The sequence below is a fragment of the Mus caroli genome, unplaced genomic scaffold, assembly GCF_978045245.1.
Source record: "Mus caroli unplaced genomic scaffold, Mus_caroli_1 scaffold_12, whole genome shotgun sequence".
NCBI classification, from domain to species: domain Eukaryota; kingdom Metazoa; phylum Chordata; class Mammalia; order Rodentia; family Muridae; genus Mus; species Mus caroli.
The window spans coordinates 26,040,318-26,061,197 of NW_028227267.1; the positions used below are offsets into that span (position 1 = coordinate 26,040,318).

A 20,880-nucleotide genomic window follows, 5' to 3' on the forward strand; every position below is an offset into this window, starting at 1 on the left:
ATCCTACCTCTACCAAATTCCAAAGTATAGCCATGCATGCTGTAACTGACACTGTGTTGGTATAAAGTTGAAAGGTACACGCTTCTGAAACCAGGAAGGCTTAGGAGTCTTTCTTACCCCAGCCCTGATGATTCATATTACAAGGTGCACAAGGCACGTGGTACAGACTTCAAATTCAGCAGCAGAGGCTTGGGCCTTCTCACTCAAGACAGAATGGATGCAGTTCTTAACACATGGATGAGTGTGCGTGTGTCCTTTGGTGTGTGCACATGTGAGAGTGTGTGTGCATGTGCATGTGTGTTATTAACTGACAATTAGGGGGAACAAATCTGAGAGGTAGTGAGGTTCTGAATTGGCTTGTCAGTTTCAACTGAGTGAGGAGCCAAGGGATTGAAGTAAGGTACATCCCTCTGTCTTTTTACCCATCCTTCTATGCGACCTTCTGTGCCTCCATCCTCCCACCCATCTCTCCTTCCTCTAGTCTGTGCCTTCACCCTCTATTCATACATCTTTCCTCTCATCCATCCCTTGTCATTCTGTCTGGAGCTTACGCTGCAACTGCTGCTGCCCGCCTCAGCCCCACACAGAACACCCAGCAGAGCCTACCATCACCCAGACTTGGGAGGCCCTCCTCCTTCTTATCTTTCACTTCTTCATTTGGGGAGAGGAAGACTTGGTGATAAGGAGTAATTCTGGGCTTGGGCTCCAATCCAAATCCTTCTGGATAACTAGTAAACAAAAAGAATTTCACAGTAAACACCAAGTTAAAGAAAATACAACTTAACAATGTCCATAGCTGATATTGAAAAATGGGTTTCCATATAGCAGAAAAAAAAAAGTCTTATCATTATAGGTTGTCCTGGTTGTAGAATCCTTCTTGTGCCTCTAGCAGAGCCCATGTTCCATCTCTTAGTGTCTCTCCCCTGTCATCTGAACTGGACCTTCCAAAGCACTGATACTTGACTCTGTTGGACCTCGATGTCATCCCATATTCAGGGATAGTTTCCAGGGCATGTAAGTGCACAGAGTCCTATATGCTGAAGGACTCTGTTACTACCATCTTGACAACACTAGTAATTATTAAATGTATGCTTCATATTTTATTTTGTCAGGGCCCCACAGTCCTAATGGGAGCACATGGCTCATATACTGGATTCCCCTGCAACCTTATACTGCGGCAGCCCAATGCATGATAGTACCCTGTGCCCTCTTCTAGAGGGCCCAGCCTCCTTCTAGAGGAAAGAAAATACTTATAATATGTAGATAAAATCTAAAACAGCAGACATAGAAATACAAATATGCCCATGTTCAAGAAAAACCACTGCTGAAATGTAAAGAATAAAATGTTCTACAGAGGGGCCTGCAGAGGCTACCGTTCCTAATATGTTCTGGTTGCTTCAGCTGGGCTCCCATACAAGGAGACTAGGAAAATCCTCCAGAATTTACCATACACTAAAAATGGATGGTTTTCAAATTAACAAGTGGTAGTAAGACTAGTGCCTCTCTGGGATGGAGACTTCCCCAGCACTTTCCAAGGCCTCTAGTTAGTCCCCGCTGGCCTTGACCTCATGAGCTTGCTGCTTCACCCTCCTGAGGCTAGGATGATAGGCTGGCACAGGCACAGGGTTGGCTTCCTAAACGGCCTTAAGCCAAGTCAACCCTAGTGATAACTGATGTTCAATAAGAGTAGCTATAGGCGGACATACACCTTTAATCCCAGCACTTGGGAGGCAGAGGCAGGAAGATTTCTGAGTTCAAGGCCAGCCTGGTCTACAAAGTAAGTTCCAGGACAGCCAGGGCTATACAGAGAAACCTTGTCTCAATAAATAAATAAATAAATAAATAAATAAACAAACAAACAAACAAACAAACAAACAAAAAGAGTAGCTATAGGATGCAGAGAGGTTCTTTTATTCAAATGATTAAACTTATAATTTACACTGGCATATGTATGATTGAGAAAGGTGGACTCAGGCATGGTGGCAGATTCAAATAATCATAAGACCCTAGAGGTAGAGGCAGCAAGATCAGAGGTTCAAGGCCAACCTCAGTCACACAGCAAGTTTGAGACTAGGACTAAGCTACTTCTCAAAACTAATAAAACAAGAGGTGGGGAGAGAGAGGAGTCAGAAGATGGCCTGAGTGGTGTTAAACCTAGCACTCAAGGGGCTGGAGGATGAGGTTGGCTGGAAGTGTGAGGGATGTGTAATATCCTGCTGCTTTGCTCTCCCCTCACTCAACATGGCTCTCTTAATAAGAAGCCACATCCACGGGCTCAGTACAGCCAAGCCTCCCCAGCCTCAAACTGGGGTTCCAAAGGCCCCAGAATCTGAAGCTTTGTAAAACAAGATGACACTGCAAGAGGAAAATTATACACTCAACATTATGTGGTTCCCAACAGAAACAAAATGTATTAAACATAATGTACAAAATTGTTGTCAGACCACAGGTGTAAGGTATATTTGAAATAAATGTTCATGATGTTTACTGCTGTGTACCATTCTCAGTATATTTCATTATGTGTGTGTGTGTGTGTACATACATTACATGCAAAATGAAATCATATACACATATAAATATATACATATATATAATGAAACATATAGGTATAATTAAATAGATATGTAAATATTTACAAAATTTTTAAAAATCCAAACTATGAAAGACATTTGGTTCCAAGCATTTCAGCTTCTACTTTGTGCAGGGAGATGAGTTGAATACAATACAGTAAAAAACCGTAGATTCAAATGGGGCTTCCAGAAGAGGGGCTTATTCAACATCAGTTTGTCAGTGTTTCTAAGGTAAGTGTGCTGGTTGATATTGTTCTGAATCCCATACATATTGTGTGCTGTTTTCTGCAAAGAAAATTATTTCTAACTCGTATGGTACATTGAATTACGAACATTTTTCCATACTGAGATCGCATTTATCAAATATTAATGTTTCTGAAATCTGGCTATATAAAAAGAAATCAATGTGTACGCTTAATGTTTGCATCTTCTGCCTCAAAAATTGAAATCAATTAAGTATCTTAGAAGTGTGGAAATGAGGTAAACTGTTACTTTTTGATGCCTCTAGTTGCTTGGTCACACTGAGCTGGGGATGGCTTGACTATCAAGCACTGCACACAACTTCAGCTATCCAGCTGAACAGAAAGCTTCTTTCATTTATATTGACCTCCCTTCCACGCCCTTCCCTCTGCATCTTGCTTTTCTGCCCTGAGCACCGGCACAGGGAAGAAAGCTTCAGTTCTTACCTCCTGGCATTCAGCAGCAAAAGACAATGCATGAGGCACAGGAGGAAGCTGACATTGGAATTGTAGGTGGCAAAGATGATGTCCCAGTGCTCCTGCAGGAAGTCCAGGATGGTGAGGAGGCCAAGGCACTCAGACAGGGACTGCTGGGGCTTGGAGAGGCAATGCAGAATGACTTTATTCAAACTGCTGTACAATGCACTCATGACAGTGTCCTTTTGGGAAGAAGGGTTCTCGATGACCTGCACCACCAAAATGAGACACACACATCCTCACAAACAGTTTGCTACTGAACACATTGACCCAGTTTACCATGGAAACAATGTTTTGAAAAGTTAAACAGTTGCAGACTCGTCTGTGTACAGTGGGCAACTCTTAATGCAGAGACTCGCAGCTGGTCAGTATGAGGAGACACAGCCCGAAACAATACCTATGTGGCCTCCTGAAAAGACTCAGAGACACAAGACTAAGAACTGGAGGATGGGAAGGAATTCTGTGGGGGAATGTTCTTCTGGTCATGATGTGGATGGTGCATCTGGAGCTTAAAGCCGCTGTGGCCACCAGTACATGACCTGCACAAGGCTGGGCCCATCGACATTCCATCATAGACGGGGGCGGGGTCTGGAATGGTCCCATCTCTCTCAGAGGAACTCTAGACAATTAATAGTTCCTGGGGAGAGGAGGAGCCCCACTTCCTACACTCCTCAGTGGTACATGACCTCACACAAGTAAACTGCAATGAAGTGAAGTGGCTACAAAAAAGACACGAAATGGGGGGGTGGGGGGGGTCTTGGGAGGAAGGAGACATTCAGGAGGAGGGGGAAGGGAAAAAGAAAGGATAGTTTGGAGGACTTTGAAAAGAATGCATGGGATTGTGAATGAACGTATTTTTTAAGCGACACAACCTGACCTGTCACTACGTTTCTACACTCTTGAGCCTCTACTGAAGAGAGGATCAATAAAGGCAATTTGCAGAATTCAAGAAGAAACTCATAAAGACAAAGAAGCTAAGAGCTGACCACAGCCATATTGTGGAACGTGGATTTAGTAATCACGGGTTTATGAAACGCTGGAGAGATGGCTGACATTCACTATATGAACATATGCTGTTCATATCTGTTTTAAAACAGGTATGTTACTAATAATCACAATAATGTTAATAATTACAAGAGCAATTAGCAATAGTCCCAGGATACATGTTTGTATGTACATATGTGTGTATATATATATATATATATATATATATATATATATATATATATATATCATTTAAGTGGCATGGGATCATAAAGTAGACTATAAGGTGACCTTATTGTAGGGAGGAAAGGCTGAGATCAGGGTGATGAGCTGGTCAGCAAGGGTCAAGCCCACCCCGGACACCTGAACTGTGTCCCTTTCTCTCTCTTGTCCCCTAAAGGAGTTAGAAGCAACAGACTTTATTCAGTTCATCAAAAAGTCATGGAGGTTGAAGAGGGCCAGAGTATAGGGTCTTAGCATTGCTGGCTCAGTAAGTCCATTTGCCCTCTGCAGGACACAGGTCACTAATGGGCAGTTTTGTATTCTGTCAAGATGGCTTGTTAGTTGGGCTCTCTTAGAGTAGAGCAGCTAGGGCTACATTTCTCTGCTGTGGAGTTCCATTTGCTGATGGACTGCTGAGGGTTAGGGCTCAAGGTTTCGTCACCATCCTGTCTGCACCTTTCAAACCAGTTAAGGGCTGTGGGTGTGGATTGCAGAAGGCAGGAGAAAGGACCGGGCCTGAGGGACCACCCTTCAGGGTATGCAGGGGCTCTCCAGCATGCCTGGCCTTTACAGAGCTTTCTTTCTTTCTTATCTGTCTTGGATTCTATCTCAACTCCAGGAAGGAAGATCTAGCTGGATAAGAAGACTCCCAGTCCATCCATGGGCTGCTTCTTATCACCCTGGGGACGCAGCTTCTTACCACTATGATGTGCTCTATGATGAAGAGGAGGATGTGCCTGGGATCTGCTGAGAACATCCCACTATATAGCTTCTCAACCAGCTTCTGGGTGAAGTAGGAAATGCTTGCAAGGGAAGGCACAGTACCGGCTTCTGAATTTGGCAGAGGCTCCTTACTGCCTGGGTGAGGTAAGAAAATAGACCAAAATTAGTGTCTGATGGATTTCTTCACCCCCACAGCCTACAAATCCTTTTTGGTGTCCATGTCCTAGTCACCTGTATACCTTAGTGTTCTGAAGATGGAGTCTCTAGTGGGTATACAGAGAACACACATTTATTCAAAGCAAACAAGGCTTAAATAAGTCAGTTAGTGATATAAATCAAGGGCTAAGAAGGCAACCAAGAAAGTATTTTCTCTGGGAGTTCTTGGACATGAAAACAAGAGAGTTGAATATTCAAGGCTAACAAGAAGAGAATATAAGACCATGCCGACATGCTGGACTGATGTGTGGGCTAGTATTTAAACAACGTGATACAAGCTAGAGTCATCTTGGACAAAAAGAACATCACTCATGGATTTGCCTCAATGAGTCTGTCCTGTTAGCAAGCCAATGGGGCGTTCCCTTGATTAATAATTGATGTGAGAGTGCCCAACACACTGAGGGTGGCAGGAGCCCTGGGAAGATAGTCCTGGGCTGTATAAGAAAGCAAGCCAACTGAGCAATGTAGGGGGAGCAAGCCAGTAGGCAGCTTCCCTCCATATTCTCTTTGTGCGTCGCTGCCTTGACTCCCCTTAGTAGTGGACTGAATCGGGATGTGTAGGCTAAACAGACCCTGTCCTCCCAAGTTGCTTTTGACCATAGACCTTTATCACAGAGCAGAAGGCAAACTAGGGCAATTGCAGAAAAAGCCTTAATGTAAAGCAGATATCCAGACTCATTTACACAACAATTAATGTGTTCACCTCAGTGTGTGGAGATCTCAGATGGTTCCTAGACTCACTCTGAGTTAGCTGAGACTGCCCCATGCACAGTCCAGGTCAGCAACCCAGTCACTCTGCCATTCAGAGACAGAGATAAGATGAACACTTATCTGGGTTGCCATGTCTGCATTTTGCCTTATACAGCCCCATACTCTCCTTCATGCCAGATAGCAAGAGAAAGGCAGAAGCCAGCTTTGCATGCTGTGTGGCAGGGGAAAATCCTAGAGGCAAGCTGTGTCGCATGGATTCCTGTGGCTCAGAAAACACTGGTGAGACATGGCCTTGATTTTTAAATGAAGCCTCAGCTGTCCTAGAACTAAGGTCTCAAGTGTTGCAGGATGGCTGCATCTTTATTCGGGGCCTTTTGTTCAAGAAATGCTTTCTGGGCAGTGAGTCTGTCATTAGCATGGGTAAGATGTTCTGAGTGTGTTAGGCTCAAGTATCGTACAGTCCCGAAGCATGCGTCAAGTTTCTGATGAAGTCACAGGAGACTGATCTGAACCAAGAAGACAGGAGGAGTTTCTACCTCAGAATGGCCCAACTCTGACAGGTCTCATGGAACATAGCAACCGTCCCCCTATCCTGACCTGTGTCAACAGAGGTCATCAAACTCTCACTGAAGACAGATGCAGAGGGAATGGTAACACTCAACCTGGGATCTTGGTGTCCCAGTGATCTGCCCTACACTGGGAACAGAGAAGAGCACAGAAGCCATGTGCTCCCCTCTTAGAGTTGGCATGCTACCCCACTCACCTCTTAGAGTTGGCATGCCGTCCCCACTTGGGACATGGAATATGTCCATGGTGGAAAGTAGGACCTCGGTCTGGAAGTCTCGCTTCTGCTGGCTGGTGGCACCATCTGGGGAAGCCTGAAATCATGGCCCAGGACTGAGATGCTAGCCATGGAGTCATCATGTCCCCTTAGTGACCACATTCTCCTTGGCTGACTAGTGAGTATGGACTGCTGACTGGCCATGACTGCCTTCTCTGAGGCATTGTCCTCTGATGACCCAGTCACCTCACCCAGGAGAGAAAGATGTCTCTCAGAGTGAAAAAGCGAATCAGAGGAGTACACAGCCAATGGCTACCTGGCAGGTATCTCAATGTAAGGCTGACTCTAGGACACGGCATGCTACTGCCCTTAGGGACCAGAGCTGAAACCACCCGTGAACAAGCTTCTGCCCCAGAATTCTGTTTCTCTTCCCCTTCTCCTGAATGCCTACGTACAAATCACTTCCACCAAACCCTTGCCTCAGGCTCTGCTTCTAAGGACCTTCCATCTACCATCTGTTGGTCCACCTAGGCCTGAGGTTCACGGGCCCCACACCAAGTCACTGCAGTACTAACAGTCAAACTCCCAGTAGCAGCTGGTGTCTTAGGTCTTGGCATGCCCCGCCCCTGAAGGTCAGTCTCCTCCCACTGCACACAGTCCACTAACACCCCCCTCTAACCTACCTCCAGGATGACCTCCAAGGGCAGCCACTGCTTGGGATTGGACCCTCTAAGCAGTAGCTCACTCAGGAGGACTTGCATGAACTCTCTCAGCTGCCTCAGAGCTGGATGTGGTTGGAAAGATGCTTGGAACCCCTCCGCAGCGTGGCTGGCTTCAGCAGAGGCCCCAGGACTGCTCGTGTTTCTAGAGGACTCAGACGTGGTCTCCTGGGAGAAGTGACAGAGCAGTGTAGTTGGCTCCACTTGGAAGCCTTTGCCCACATGCCACTGTGGGCAAGGTCCTCATCAAAGCCACCTAACTCCTGCATGCAAACCTGTTCTGCAGAGGAAGGAGATTGGCCCAGTGTCAAACTTGTAAGGTGGCAACATCTGTCTGAGATGAACTTTGAGAGCCACAGAATCAGAGACCATCGAGGAGGTCTAGAATGCCATACTGGGCATGGCAACGTCTGGTTCTGGGACTCAGCTCTAAGTCCAACGCTCTACCTGTCCCAGCCCTGTTAATTCTGACAGACAGCATCCTTGGATAAGAAGGACAGAAAGGTAGTGCTGAAAGGGCGGGAGAGGGAGAGAGAGAGAGAGAGAAAGAGAGAGAGAGAGAGAGAGAGAGAGAGAGAGAGAGAGAGAGAGAGAGAGAGAGAGAGAGAGAGAGAGATGGGTGGGTTCATTCCCCTAGATAGTCCAGGACAACATGGAGATGCCTAGAGGCCAAGTGATAGACCCAAGGACACATGGCCAGGGACTCTTGACTCCCGCCCCGTGAACTTTTCATGTGCCTTCATCTGTCGGCACCCCCTTTGCTCATTCATAAAATTAATGCAGCCATTCTTAATTAAGCCATAAAATGAATTTAATGGCACCTAGGGAGGTGGTGACTGCATTAATTAGCTCCATGCGGCCTTGACTGGAAAGATGCCATATAAATTCACAGCAAATGGAAGGCTTTTGGCCACCGGCCACCTACACGAGGTTCTGTCTCATTGTCTCTGCAACAAAGAACTGGCAGAGATCACTTGGTTGAGGCTAGGAAGGATGAAGGCCACTTCAAAACTGGAGCAGAAGCCCTAAGATGGGGCCTGCTTGGCCCGCAGAGCTGTTTGTTGGCTGGAGAGATGATCTGTGGAGGAGGGACTGTCTCCTCGGTTTCCCTCCCACAGAAGTGACAGGGGCCGTGGAGAAAGAACCTTGGGCCAGAATGCACTTGGCTAAAATCTCCCAATTCAGCAGATGCCAAACCTGGCTCAGACACAGGCTGAGGTAGCACTAGGGTCACAGTGCCAGGCCACAGATTTTGGGAGCCTGGTTCCCTAAGACTCACTGGGGACAGTAAGAGCAGCCTGAAGGACTGTCCTCCCTGCTTGGCCCAGGTCACCTGGTCAAGCTTGCATTTGGGTCTCCCAGCTGCAGCCAGCTGGGCCTTCTTTGGGTCTTTCTGGCTTTTCTGCTCATTTCTAGCGAGTTACTTGAGCATATATGGATTTGTCAGACCATTGTGGGACAACTTTCTCATTTTTTACGCATCTTCCAGTCTTTATATTTAATCTCTTTATTTAAACTAAATATGCTTGTCCCTTAGCATCCATGGGATATTGATTCTAGGAACCCCTGAAGATACCAAATTCCCCAGATGCCCAACATTTATACAAAATGGTAGCATATTTGCATAGATTCTGCCCAAATCCCCCTTCCCTGTTACTTCATCATCTCTACATGAGTGGCAGTGCTTAATATAGCATCAATGTTGTTAAAATGCAATGTTGGTACAGACAGAAACATGTTTAACGTCTAAAAGTATTTCCGTCTGAAGCTGGGATCACCCCCAAACAAAGCTCATGGACACAGAGCACTGGCCAGGCTTAGTCAGCTGTTTGTTTTAAGTTGATCACAGTGGGAAGGAGACAGGTTTGGAGGACTGCCACTTTAAATCTTGGAAAGGTAGCATTTCTCAGTTTTGCCACCCTTTGGCCAGATGGGTCTGAGCCCAGGGACACAGAGGGACATTTTTTTTCCCCTGGGGCTCTGTTCTCTTTCTTGCACTGCCTTCATCTGGGGCTGTTGGGCTTCACAAAGCACCAGGTTTGGACCTGTACACCAGGGATTCAGGATATGAGCCCTCAACATGCACACCTGTGGAAGGGGCTGACTCAGAGCCCTTCACTCGATCCACTAACCTTGTTTATCACATTGTGATGAGGCCACTCCATGCTCAACTCTGAAAGTCAGGGGTCATAAGCCCTGCTTCTAATATGCTCTTCTAGCTAATGTTACAGCTTGCAAACAAACATCCCAGCTCCCTCTGGGTCTCTGCTTCCTAATCCACCAGAATGGGGACTGAAGGGCAGATTTCTGCCTGTCTTCTTCCTGTGTTTCATTCTCTGCCCCCGCCCCCCTGCTCTCACTACCTGCTTTCACTCAGATCCCTAGTGCTATTGACTCACTTGACTCTACACCTGGCATGGGTTCTCTGACTCAAACTCACAGTTCTTTCTAAAACCCCTCTTCTAATATTTCAGCAATCAAGCTTCAAGATCTCTTCTTCTAGACCTAAGTGAGTCCTCACTCTTCTTGGTCCATTGGGCTCTGAGCTGGGCTCTCATAAACCTACTACCCAGGAAAAAAACTGGATCGAGTTCCAGGGGCCTAAAGACAGAAAAGAATTACTGAGAAGGAAAAGTGGAAAGAAAGACAGTGATACCACCTAGTCTCTGTCCATGACACAGATGGCAAGAGGCCCCTGGCATGGGATACTGGTTTCCCAGCATGAGGATGGTATATATTCCACAAATACATAATTGAACTTGAGCTATGATAAAATATCACATTATTGAGATTTCTAACAACTAAAACAAGTAAACAAACAGAAACTGGACTCTGGAGCTGAAATTGACCTTGAGCTGCACCTCAGAGCCAAGAAAAGGGAAATTACCCATGTTGTTTATTCCGTGATCAGTCAAGTTGCTTAACGTGCATTTTAACTTTGGGAGGCAGGGAGGTACGCGGCCCTTCACCCGTGAAGGGTGACGCCTTTCATGGCTGCTCACCCTGAGGCCTCAGAGCAAGGCAAGTCCTACCTTCTGGGTTTCCAGGGGGAAAGTGATAATGGCCATGGTCTGGAGGAAGTCAGGGGTCCTCCACACTGGGTCCTGGGGGTAGGAGCAGTGCACCAGGCGGAGGAACTGAAGAACACTGCTGGGGAGTGTCTGCTCCCAGGCACTGTCTCCTGAACCTGCAGGGGGCTGAGGACACACTCTGTTAGACATGGTGGAAGACACAGCATGCAGCAGCACGACAGAGGGACAGGGGGGTTAACTGAGAGAGGCCAAGGAGCTAGAATACAGGGGGACATCTTCCAGAGTCTTGGTGTGACCTGCTTTTGGCAATTGCCTAAGACAGCTGGACAGTAGCAGGAACTGATCATCAAACAGGTGCGGACATTGTTCTCTGTGTTTCCTATATGATCCTTCCCTCACCTTAGAGAATGGACTCCATATTTACTTCTGTTTTGCAGTTGGAAACACAGAGGCCTGGAGAGGCTCACCACAGACCACCCAGTATGTGAAGGTCAGTGAGAGTGAGCCCAGGCGATCTGCTCGAGTGTACTGTGTGCTCACACCATCCCAGTGGGCATGGACATGGCATGCTGAGCTCAGGAAAGAGTGTGCCTGTCAGTCCTCAGCCCAGCCTTCCTTAGCCTAGAGCCAACTTCCCCACTAGAGACTCCATCCTGACCCACACCGGGGTCTCCCTCGTCTGAGTAGGGCTTGAAGAGGCCTTCTCATGCCAACCAGGAGCCTGGCATGTATTGTGCTGAGCTGTGCTGTGCTGTGCTGTGCTGTGCTGAGCTGATCCCCAGTGCCCTGTCTGAGCTGGAGTTTCCTCCCATACTCTGCTCTCTTCTCCTCTGGTCCAGACTGAGCCTCCTCCACCCTTTCCCTTGTGTAACATACTCAGCTGCCCATCTGGAGACTGGCATGTGCCCCAGCCAAGACATCCAGCTACTGGCTAAGATCTTGCTATTCTGATGTCTGGAACTTCATATTGAAGCCTCAGCCCTAGGCTCTTTCTCTGCATAGCGACACCAACACACAGAGTCAACACCCAGCCTATTCCAAGTGACTCATGGGTAGGTATTAGAGTTATTCTTATGATTAAATTTAGCCTTTGTCTCTCATCCCTCTACAAGTTTACCATGTGTAGAATCTTATCTACTAAAGTTGGCAAATGTCACCTTCATAACAGGTCTGCTCATTGTATTAGATCAGTACCGAGTGGCTTTGCCCATTATTATGATGTTAAACTAATATCCTTCACATGTGAATTTAATGTGCTTGCTAATGCATTGCAAACACTTAGCCTTATACTTTCATTTCCCTCTGCATATTTTACAACTTTTTTTTTAGTTTTAAATGAGCTTACATATTGCTTTTGCTTTGCTTTTGATAACATGTTGGTTAGGTAGACAACAGGTTCCTTACACTGTGGATAAAAAATATACATCTTAGATATCCACAAAATTAATTGCATATTAGCCCTCCAGTAGAATGAATACAGTTTTAAAAAATGAAATGCAATTATATGTACATATATTTACATATAAATATATACACACATCTATGTACATTATATATGCTTAGCCACATGGACATTGAGAGTATGAACCAAGAGATCTTTAAAAATGTAACTATAGGAATTCTGGAAAATAACAAAATTGAAAGATGCCAAGTATTGTAGTCTTAGAAAGTGACATAAGTAAGTCAGGATACTCATCAATATATCCAAGATAGCACTCTTAAAATAACTCCACAGGCCTTCAGGTTCTTTAAAAATAAAAATAAAAAACCTGCGATGGAAAGAAAGCTCAAATCCCAAAGCTGAAAGTGAGGTGGTGGAAACTACTGCCCAGAACATGAGTTAGAAGCCACCTGCTGGAGCTGCCAGGTCCCCCAGGGGCGCATGTGTTAGAGCTGCACTGGTAACAACTGTACAAACTTGGGACACATTAGGAAGTCTTGAGTCATTGGGGGTGTACCCCAAAAGGGCAGTGTAGGATTTCAGGTTCTTCTCTGTTTTCCAAGGTAAGGAATCATGGAGAAAACCCAGGCCCAGGAAACTTGCATTTAAATAATATAAGAATTAGTAAATATGACAGTCTTTTTAATACAAAGGAGGACCTGTATTTTATTTTAAAACTTGTACAATATCAAACCTCACAATAGCACAGTGGAAAGAAATCTCAGCCCAATAGCCTTTACAAATGTTCATATAAAATCATAAATGGAAATTTGTTAATAGAACATGGAAATGCACTGAAAGTAACAACACAAGGATTGAAGGAGATCTTTACAAAAATGCAAAGGATCCTGATGATGGAATTTTATCACATGAAACTGATTGAAAGATACAAACACGTGATCACTTAACAATATGGCCAAGACAACACGAAAAATGGTTATTCTTTCAAGGGCTAACACGTGTGTCAAGGAGATGACTTAGCCAATAGAAGCACTAGCTGCACACACAGCAAGTGACCTGAGTTTGGTGTGCGAGTTCCTGTTAAAAACCTGGTACAGCAGCACAAACCTTAGCCCTGGCACTCCTACAGTGAGACGGGAGGTAGACACAAAATTGGTCAGAAGCTTATGTGTGAGCCTGCCTGGAAGATGCAGCTATGAACAACTTGAAAGATCCTCAAAGAGGAAGGGGTGGATTAATGCCGAAGTTATCTATTGACATCCACACCCGTGCCACAGCATGCACATGTCCGTACATATGCGCACATGTATACAGCTTTTAAAGTAAAATTTTTTTTTAAGTAAAAAAGACATAGGGTCTGTGCCTTCTCTACATAACCACATCTGCATGCAGGAGAGAGAAAGAGAGATTGGTAAAAGCTGAAACAATGTGGTTTTGATCCAATGCTAACAAACTCTAAGGAACGGTTATCTGTGCTCCTAGGTTGCTGAGGTTCTGAGAATGGACTGAGCATCTTTGCACAAGAGTGCTAAGGTGAGCAAGAGATGTGTGTGTGTGTGGGGGGGTGTTGTGTGGCTGTGGGGGTGTTTTTAAAGTCTACTGAAGTGTTTCTGAAAAGTGCATTCAGACAAAAATGCATAAGGCATGCTTTAACCCCTAACACACACACCACAGATTTTGACCCAAGAGGTCACCAAGCTAGAGAGCAAAGATGTGCATTGCAGATATTTTGTAAGAATGAATGCATCAAGCAACACCATACACTGTCTATTACAGATATGGGTACCTCATGACACACAAGTCTTACATTTTTCTACTTTATTGACATAAAAAAATAAAGTCCACAAAATATTGTGGAAATAAAAGAAAAATTGTTTTTTTGAGACTCCATCCTCTGTAAGGACATGGTATGATTTCCTAAAGATGCGTGCTGGTTATTTCTGTCTAGAACACAGTGGCTGTGTTTGGAGCTGGGAGTGGGTGTCGGATGATTGTTAGGTTTGGGTTGCTATTCTTTGCATGTGAGAGACAATACAGCATTTTTTTTTTTACAAGAACAATGGCATTCCCTCCCAGAACCAAGGCTCCCATGAGGTTTGGTATCTTCAGAATGTAATTGAATTTCTCAGCCTCCTTACCCTTGCTGACCTTTTCCCAGACCAAACAACCTTCACCTCTTACAGCTGCCACAGCATTTAAGTGAATCCCTTCTACTCAGTTCTCACAAGCTTTGAAAGCCAAGATTAAGCAGCTCCTGTACCACGTGGCTTGGTGCCAGGCCACCCATTTTCTCTGAGACAGGTATCTACCTCAAAGTATCTCTCGGGCAAGGCCTGATGCAGAGGAGCCTCTTAAAAAGATACACACTGTTGTCTCTTCAGAACTGTCCCCACTGAGGAAAACCAAATACTTAAAAGAAGTAGGGAGTGGACGTCTCATGGTGACAGTGCATAAATCGCTTTGGGAACCTTAAGGTTCCCTCCCCATGGTGGCATTTGTGTCTTATTAAAAGGAAAAGAGAGACCCAAGGTAGCACAGTTGCTCAGTGTCACCATGGGGTCCCCTCCACCACACTATGAGACAGCAGCAGGCTCTCACCACATGCCAGGCAGATGCTGGTGCCATGCTCCTGGACTTCCCACCCTTCAGAACTGCGAACTAAATTAGCCTCAGTTCCTTGTAAATTACGTAGTCACAGGCATTTCTCTATATGAGAGAATGGGTGAACACATAAGCTTTACTAGAAATCTTCTGGAACAAACAAACAAAAAAACCAAACTGACCCTTCCAAACTCCTTTACATTGGGACCTTCTGGTATGCTGTGTGGGGGACAAGTCTCACCTGGTTCATGATGGCTTTCAGCATCCCCAGGAGTAGCAGAGCACCTTCTATGCACAGCCCAGCCTGGAGGACTTCTTGCTGATGATGTTTCTGAAGAAGCCACTGAAGCATCAAATCCAAGTTCTCCTTATGGAGAAAGAAGAACCTTAAAGAGATCTGCCCACCAGTGGCCAGCTTTATCACAGTGCTTCACACGTCCCAGGGTTCCCCAGTAGGAAAAACAAGAGGACAGAAACAGAATGGGCCACTGGCCCTTAAGGAAACTTCCAGCCCCATGTGCATTAGAAGCACACAACTCTAAGAAGGTGCAAGATCTACCAACAACTTGTGGCAAGTGGAGTTCTTCAGGGCTAAGGGTGTAGAACAGGGGCACAGTGTGTGTCTGGAATGCACAAGGCCCTGGGTTCTAATCTCAAAAAATATTCGACGTCACAACCAAGTTCAGTGGGTATGGTCAATGAACTTATAGAAGGCAAGAAGGATTTCAAGGTTCAGGGAAAGTGCAGGGAAGGAGCAGGGTGTAGAATCAGGAGGCCTGACGTTGCCCTTTTAATAGCTCAGACCAGCTACTCAGCAAGCTCTTCAGCCTCTTGGCGGTTCAATTTCCTTCTCTATGAAATGGAAGCTCACATTATCTACTCCCACGGGATTGTTTAAATATCAAGTGAAATGGAATATGTAAAATGTCTCCTACAGGTCTTAGACTCCTAGATGTTTGTCTCCCATAATACGGAGAAATAAAAATGCTGGGTCTCAATGAACTTAACACAGGATAGTCAAAACCTTGGGCTGAAGTGGTCTACACTGTATTTGTGTCTATGGAGATGTAGATCAAATCCATAAAATATGGGAGTGTGCAGTGGGCTGAATGTTTTAGCCATGCTTTTGTTCTATCCCAGTTCTGTTCAGTTCAGCTCAATTAAAGGCTAAGAAATTATTTCCGGTTCTGCTATTCATCAAGAACCTGGGAAGATGCATCAAGGGTCAGGTCTGTCTCCCATCTGCTCAGTATTTAAGGAAATAGCACACCTACAGGCACCAATGTTATGCGAGGTACACTGAGGCACAACGAAGGAAACTGTCTAGGGATGTCAGCAGGAAGTGGCAGGTGACAGTGGGAGAAAGGAAGAAGGGCACATGAGACATGTGACACATGTGACAGCTGAGCACATAGCAGCTGTCCCCTTGTGGACATAACTCAGCAGAGTTATAAGGGGAAGATGGGGTAAGTTGAAGCCAGCTGGGAAGGCTAGTCAAGTAATTAAACTGAAGGAGTTCTAATGCAAGCTGGGGCCTGCATCTGACCTGGAAGGTGAGAAAGCCCAAGAAGGCTTGGACCAAGTGTAAGCATGGGTGACCGGGAGATGGGGAGGTGAACATGGGCTCTTCTTAGGGGTATTTGAGACACAGGGCAAAAGTATGAATTAAGGAGCACCTCCTGGTCTCAGAGACATGGTTGGACATGCTTGTGGTCTGCAAGGGAAGGGTCAGCGAGAAACTAAAGAGGAAGAAGAGGGAAATGCTGCATGTGGTGGGTCACTCAGGATTAAAGAACATCCTCTCTTGGTGACAGTGAAGGGGATCACTCATGATGAGCAGAGCTGAGACCTAAGGTGGGACACTGGGGCAAGGCCAGCACTAGTGTGCTTCGATTTTTCTAACCAGAAAGAGATTCAATTGATCACATCAGGTATTCTACGAGCAAGAGTGGGAGGTAGGAGTTAAAGAAGTCATTAGTGCTGATGGGAGGGATTTAAAGGTTAGCCAGGGTGCAGGGTGTGAGGGAATGAAGCAGGTCAGACACAGTTCCAGTTGGAAGGAGCAGAGGGATAGAGAATCTTAGGGAACAGCCATAATCATAGGAAATCAGAAAGCAAAGAGTGCCCCTCCTCCCCAGGGTGCACCCTAAACATACTCTGGGCCCATTGGTCAGCTCTGTAAGTGGTGTCTGGAGGAAGAAGGAAGATATGATGAGGTACACTTCTGGAATGAGAACATGGTAGGCCAGAAAGTCATTCAAGACCCGGAACCCAGGAAGCAGGCAGGGGCTCTGGTCAGGCACTGCAGGGCGGCTCTTCAGGTTGTCTATTGATCAGGTAGAAGAGGCACAAAAACCAGTTACTGATACCAAGTCAACACACTGAGCACACCACAGAAACACTGGACAAAATATGTTTCATATAAAGAGCACATGGAAGTTCCTTGTGACCATGCCTGGCCAGTTCTTAACATGTTCACCCATTCATTGAACCATCTACCCATTCATCTATCCATTCATTCACTCATTCATTCATCAAAAATAGACACTAAATGCCAACTATGCAGCAAGCACCAAGGCAATATCCTGTATTGGGCAGAGGAGCTATCACACTTCAAAAAGAGGTACAGATTCCAGGCACATATGAGGCACACAATGTAGTGGGGAGGGCAGACATAAGGCGATTCAAACAAATTAATATGTGCATACGAATCATGGCGGGAGTTAGAGAGATGTCATAATGGAGCAGAGAGATGTTATTCAACCTCCCAATTCTGGTTGTGCCCCCTCACCCCCGTCCTGAGGGAAGGGTACTGAGATGGGACATGAAGGACAAGTCAACCTCTACAGGAAGATGCATCCAAGGAGAAGAGTCAATGTGCAAGGTGCCCAGTGCATAAACGGATAAGGAGATTTGAGGGCTGGAAAGCAGCCCACAGAAGCCAATGAGCATGGGGTACTAGAATTCAGCAAAGGGAGTCTAAGGAGGCAAGGGGTGATCTGGGGACTGAGTCACCCAAGTGGGCAGGGTATGGGCAGGGCTTGGTCCTCACACACACCCAAGACAAAATAGTAATGGCTTCATGGAGACACTCACCCATCACAATGTCCACCCCGTCCATGCAGCTCTCTACCCAGCATCCAGCAGATAGGCCATCCCTAAATCGCCCACGGAGGGAAGGGCTTGACAGAAAGTACAGCAGCAGCTTCAATGCCAGCGTGGTGGTGCTGGGATGCAGGTGACCCTGCAGGAGGAGCAGGAACCAGTCGGGCCCCAGGCTCAGAAACACCTGCTCCTTTAACCTAGAGGGGCAAGACATGAAAGCAAGTCATCTCTCAGCCCATGAGCAGGAGGCATGCCCAGAAGACAAGCGCAGCTTCACAAGTCACCGCAGGAAGGGCCACTGTGCACTAACTGTGATTATATTTTGAAGGAATACAGTAAAAGTCTTTCAGGATCATTGCACAGTGGATGGGTTCATCCATCGACAGTGCTGTGTATGCAAGCAGAGCTTCTCCAGGCAACTGAGAACTAAGTCAAGACATGGGGATGTGAGCGCTCCTTGTAACCCTACTCACTACTGTTCATGCTTACCCGTCTCCATTACCATCAGCAGACCAGTGATCTAAGACACACATTTATTTACCCCTGTCTTCAAAGCATCTCGCCAAAACTAATCCAGTGGTTAGCTGTGATGTTTGTACTTCTCAAACATGGACGTTAAAGTGCTGAGTTTAGATTTGTTAGAGGGAACTAAATGGCAGGGAGGTAAAAAAAAAAAAAAAAAAGAAAAGAAAAACCTGTCTAGAAAGGACAACAGAGAGAGTAAAAGTCCCGGCCACTTAAGAGCCATAGAAAGCCATCTGAGCAGGGCAGATTCTCAGCATCAGCTGCCACACTGGGCCTGCTGACGGCTGGCTGCTGGCTGCTGGCTGCTGAAATGAGCTAACACTGGGCTAGAAGTGGAGAGACTGTTTTCCTTTTAGTATTGTCTTTGGTGCTTATTAACTGGATGACTTTGACAAGACTCTTAATGTGCTCCACCATTTAACTTAATGATAATATATAATGACATATGATAATATATAATATATAATGATAATATATAATGATAATGATAGTGATGAAAGTGGTGGTGATGCTGATGATGGAGTGGTGGGAACTATGATGATGGTACCCATTCTACTCATGGTGGTGAAAGTGATATGATGGTGATTGACATGGTGGTAGTGATAATGACAACGAGAATTAGCTTAGAGATTCCTTGACATCCCAGGCAGGCACCCTTCTCAGAGTTACCTGCCAATCACTTTATCCTCACCCAAGCTCACCAGGAAAACTACCATTTTCCTCTCACACTGAGCAGAAAGAGGCATATGAAACTCACGGGACCTTTTTGGGACCTTAGGGAAAGAGCTGAAACTCCAATCCTAGGTTGAGATTGAAGAGTTCAGATGTGAGAGAATCACCCTTGATTCTCTTCCAAAGAGATAAAAGGGAAAGGGCTGGGCTCATTCATCTCTAAGGCATCTTTCAGCTTGTGTTTTGATTCTAGGAATGTAGAGGCTCATTGGCTGGTAAGAGTGGTTTTGGTGTGTGTGCATTCTGTGTGCGTATTGTGTGTGGTATATTTACATGAGTGCACGCACAAGTGCAAGCGAGGGTGAATGCCAAGTGTCCTCCTCTATCACTCACCCTGTTATTTTAGTAACAGGGTCTCTTACTGAATCTGTAGATCACAGTTCAGCTAGACTAACTGGCTAGTGATCTCCTTAGCTCTATCTGCATCTACCACTCTCCCCAACATTAGGTTAACAGATAGACATCACATCCAACTTTTACATGAGTGCCAAGGATTCAAACTCAGGTCCCATGCTCACTGACCGAGGCACCTCTCCAGCCTCAGCTGGAAAGTCATTGGCTACTCTTTGCTGTTTCTTTGCTGGGGAGTATCGCTCTACCATAGCACCAAACACTTTCACACACTGGCTCATAAACTCAAAGAGAGTGCAAAGTCATGGGACGACTGGCTCAGAGCTGCATCCTCCAAGTCAGGGATAGTATCTGGTATACAGTAGGTGCTCAACAAATAGTGGTTAGCTGAATGACTCCAGAGTCTTAAGCAGGCAACAGGAAAAGTAATGTAATCAGCTTTGTGATTAAACATTACTCTGAAGGTTAACTGAAGGCAGATCCTCCTTTTAATCCAAGCTGGAAAAACTAACTAAAGCACCAAGTGTACTGCAGAAGAGTTTGGCAAGCCTTTTCTATGATAGATTTTCTTTATGCTAACCATTTCTCCATTCTGTTGCCTGCCAGGCATAAGACATCAAAGAAAGCAGTTGTCACAACTGCCAGAACAATAGCCATTATGGGATACGATGGTGGCAAAAAGAATTTATTGAAATGATATCAAATCTGTTTCTAGTTCTCTGTGGCCCTTGAGGATTTGCATCAGGATATACCTCAGGGCAAGGTCTGGCTTACTGTGTGGAGAGAATATTATTTCTATTCTGACTAGTGCAGAGCACACTGCAGCAAGCAGACTCGAGGATGCTAAACTTTTCATTAAGAAGAAGTTTTAATGCCCCACCCTGTGTGAGGCAACCCCAAGCCAACTCAGCCTTCCTGGGTCTACTCACTCAGAGGACAGATGAAGTTGGGAGGAAGATATTACACCAAACAGCATCTCCAGCAGCTGGTTTCTAAGCCAGATTGCCTTTCCAGATGTTTGGCTTCCAGCTACAGAAAAAAAGAAAGAACAAAATTCAGATTTGAGAGAAAGCGGATGTAAAGAGACATAATACTTGCTACAGCATACAATTGTATTCATCAAATACGTGGTTTACTTGGGAATTGGGCCACAGATAGGGCTCAAAATCTTGGCATTGAATTCTAGACTTCTGTGCAAGACTTAAAATGAGCTTCAGAATACTGCTGTTTCCCTTTACTTGGGGATAGCTTCAGTGTTTACTCTTGGGGGAAACAATCTTTGAAGTGATAAGGTCAGAACTATTTTTCAGGAGAAGCAGCTTGACCCTTGAAGCATCAGAAAAACTCTAAAGGGCGCACTAGCAATGTTTAACAGAGATTTACATTGAAGACTGATAACAGGCATGGTGATGTCCATCTTTCATCTCAGCACTCAGGAGGCATAGGCAGTCAATTTCTGTGACTTCATGGCCAGCCTGGTCTACACAGGG

General features: G+C 45.5%; 1 protein-coding gene across 3 annotated transcripts in view; it reads right to left on the reverse strand.

The window, feature by feature from the left end:
• Nucleotides 1-20,880, reverse strand: part of Wdfy4 (WDFY family member 4) — a 219,146-nt gene that overhangs the window by 114,248 nt on the left and 84,018 nt on the right. For all 3 annotated transcript variants that reach the window (XM_085828543.1, XM_029469142.2, XM_085828542.1), the window contains exons 28-37: nucleotides 20,320-20,419; nucleotides 17,774-17,979; nucleotides 16,834-17,003; nucleotides 14,919-15,044; nucleotides 10,675-10,839; nucleotides 7,607-7,810; nucleotides 6,906-7,020; nucleotides 5,193-5,350; nucleotides 3,257-3,495; nucleotides 607-728 (exon numbers count right to left, since the gene is read on the reverse strand). In XM_085828543.1, the coding sequence (XP_085684669.1) occupies nucleotides 607-728; nucleotides 3,257-3,495; nucleotides 5,193-5,350; nucleotides 6,906-7,020; nucleotides 7,607-7,810; nucleotides 10,675-10,839; nucleotides 14,919-15,044; nucleotides 16,834-17,003; nucleotides 17,774-17,979; nucleotides 20,320-20,419 (1,605 nt within the window). The remainder of the gene's footprint in view (nucleotides 1-606; nucleotides 729-3,256; nucleotides 3,496-5,192; nucleotides 5,351-6,905; nucleotides 7,021-7,606; nucleotides 7,811-10,674; nucleotides 10,840-14,918; nucleotides 15,045-16,833; nucleotides 17,004-17,773; nucleotides 17,980-20,319; nucleotides 20,420-20,880) is intronic.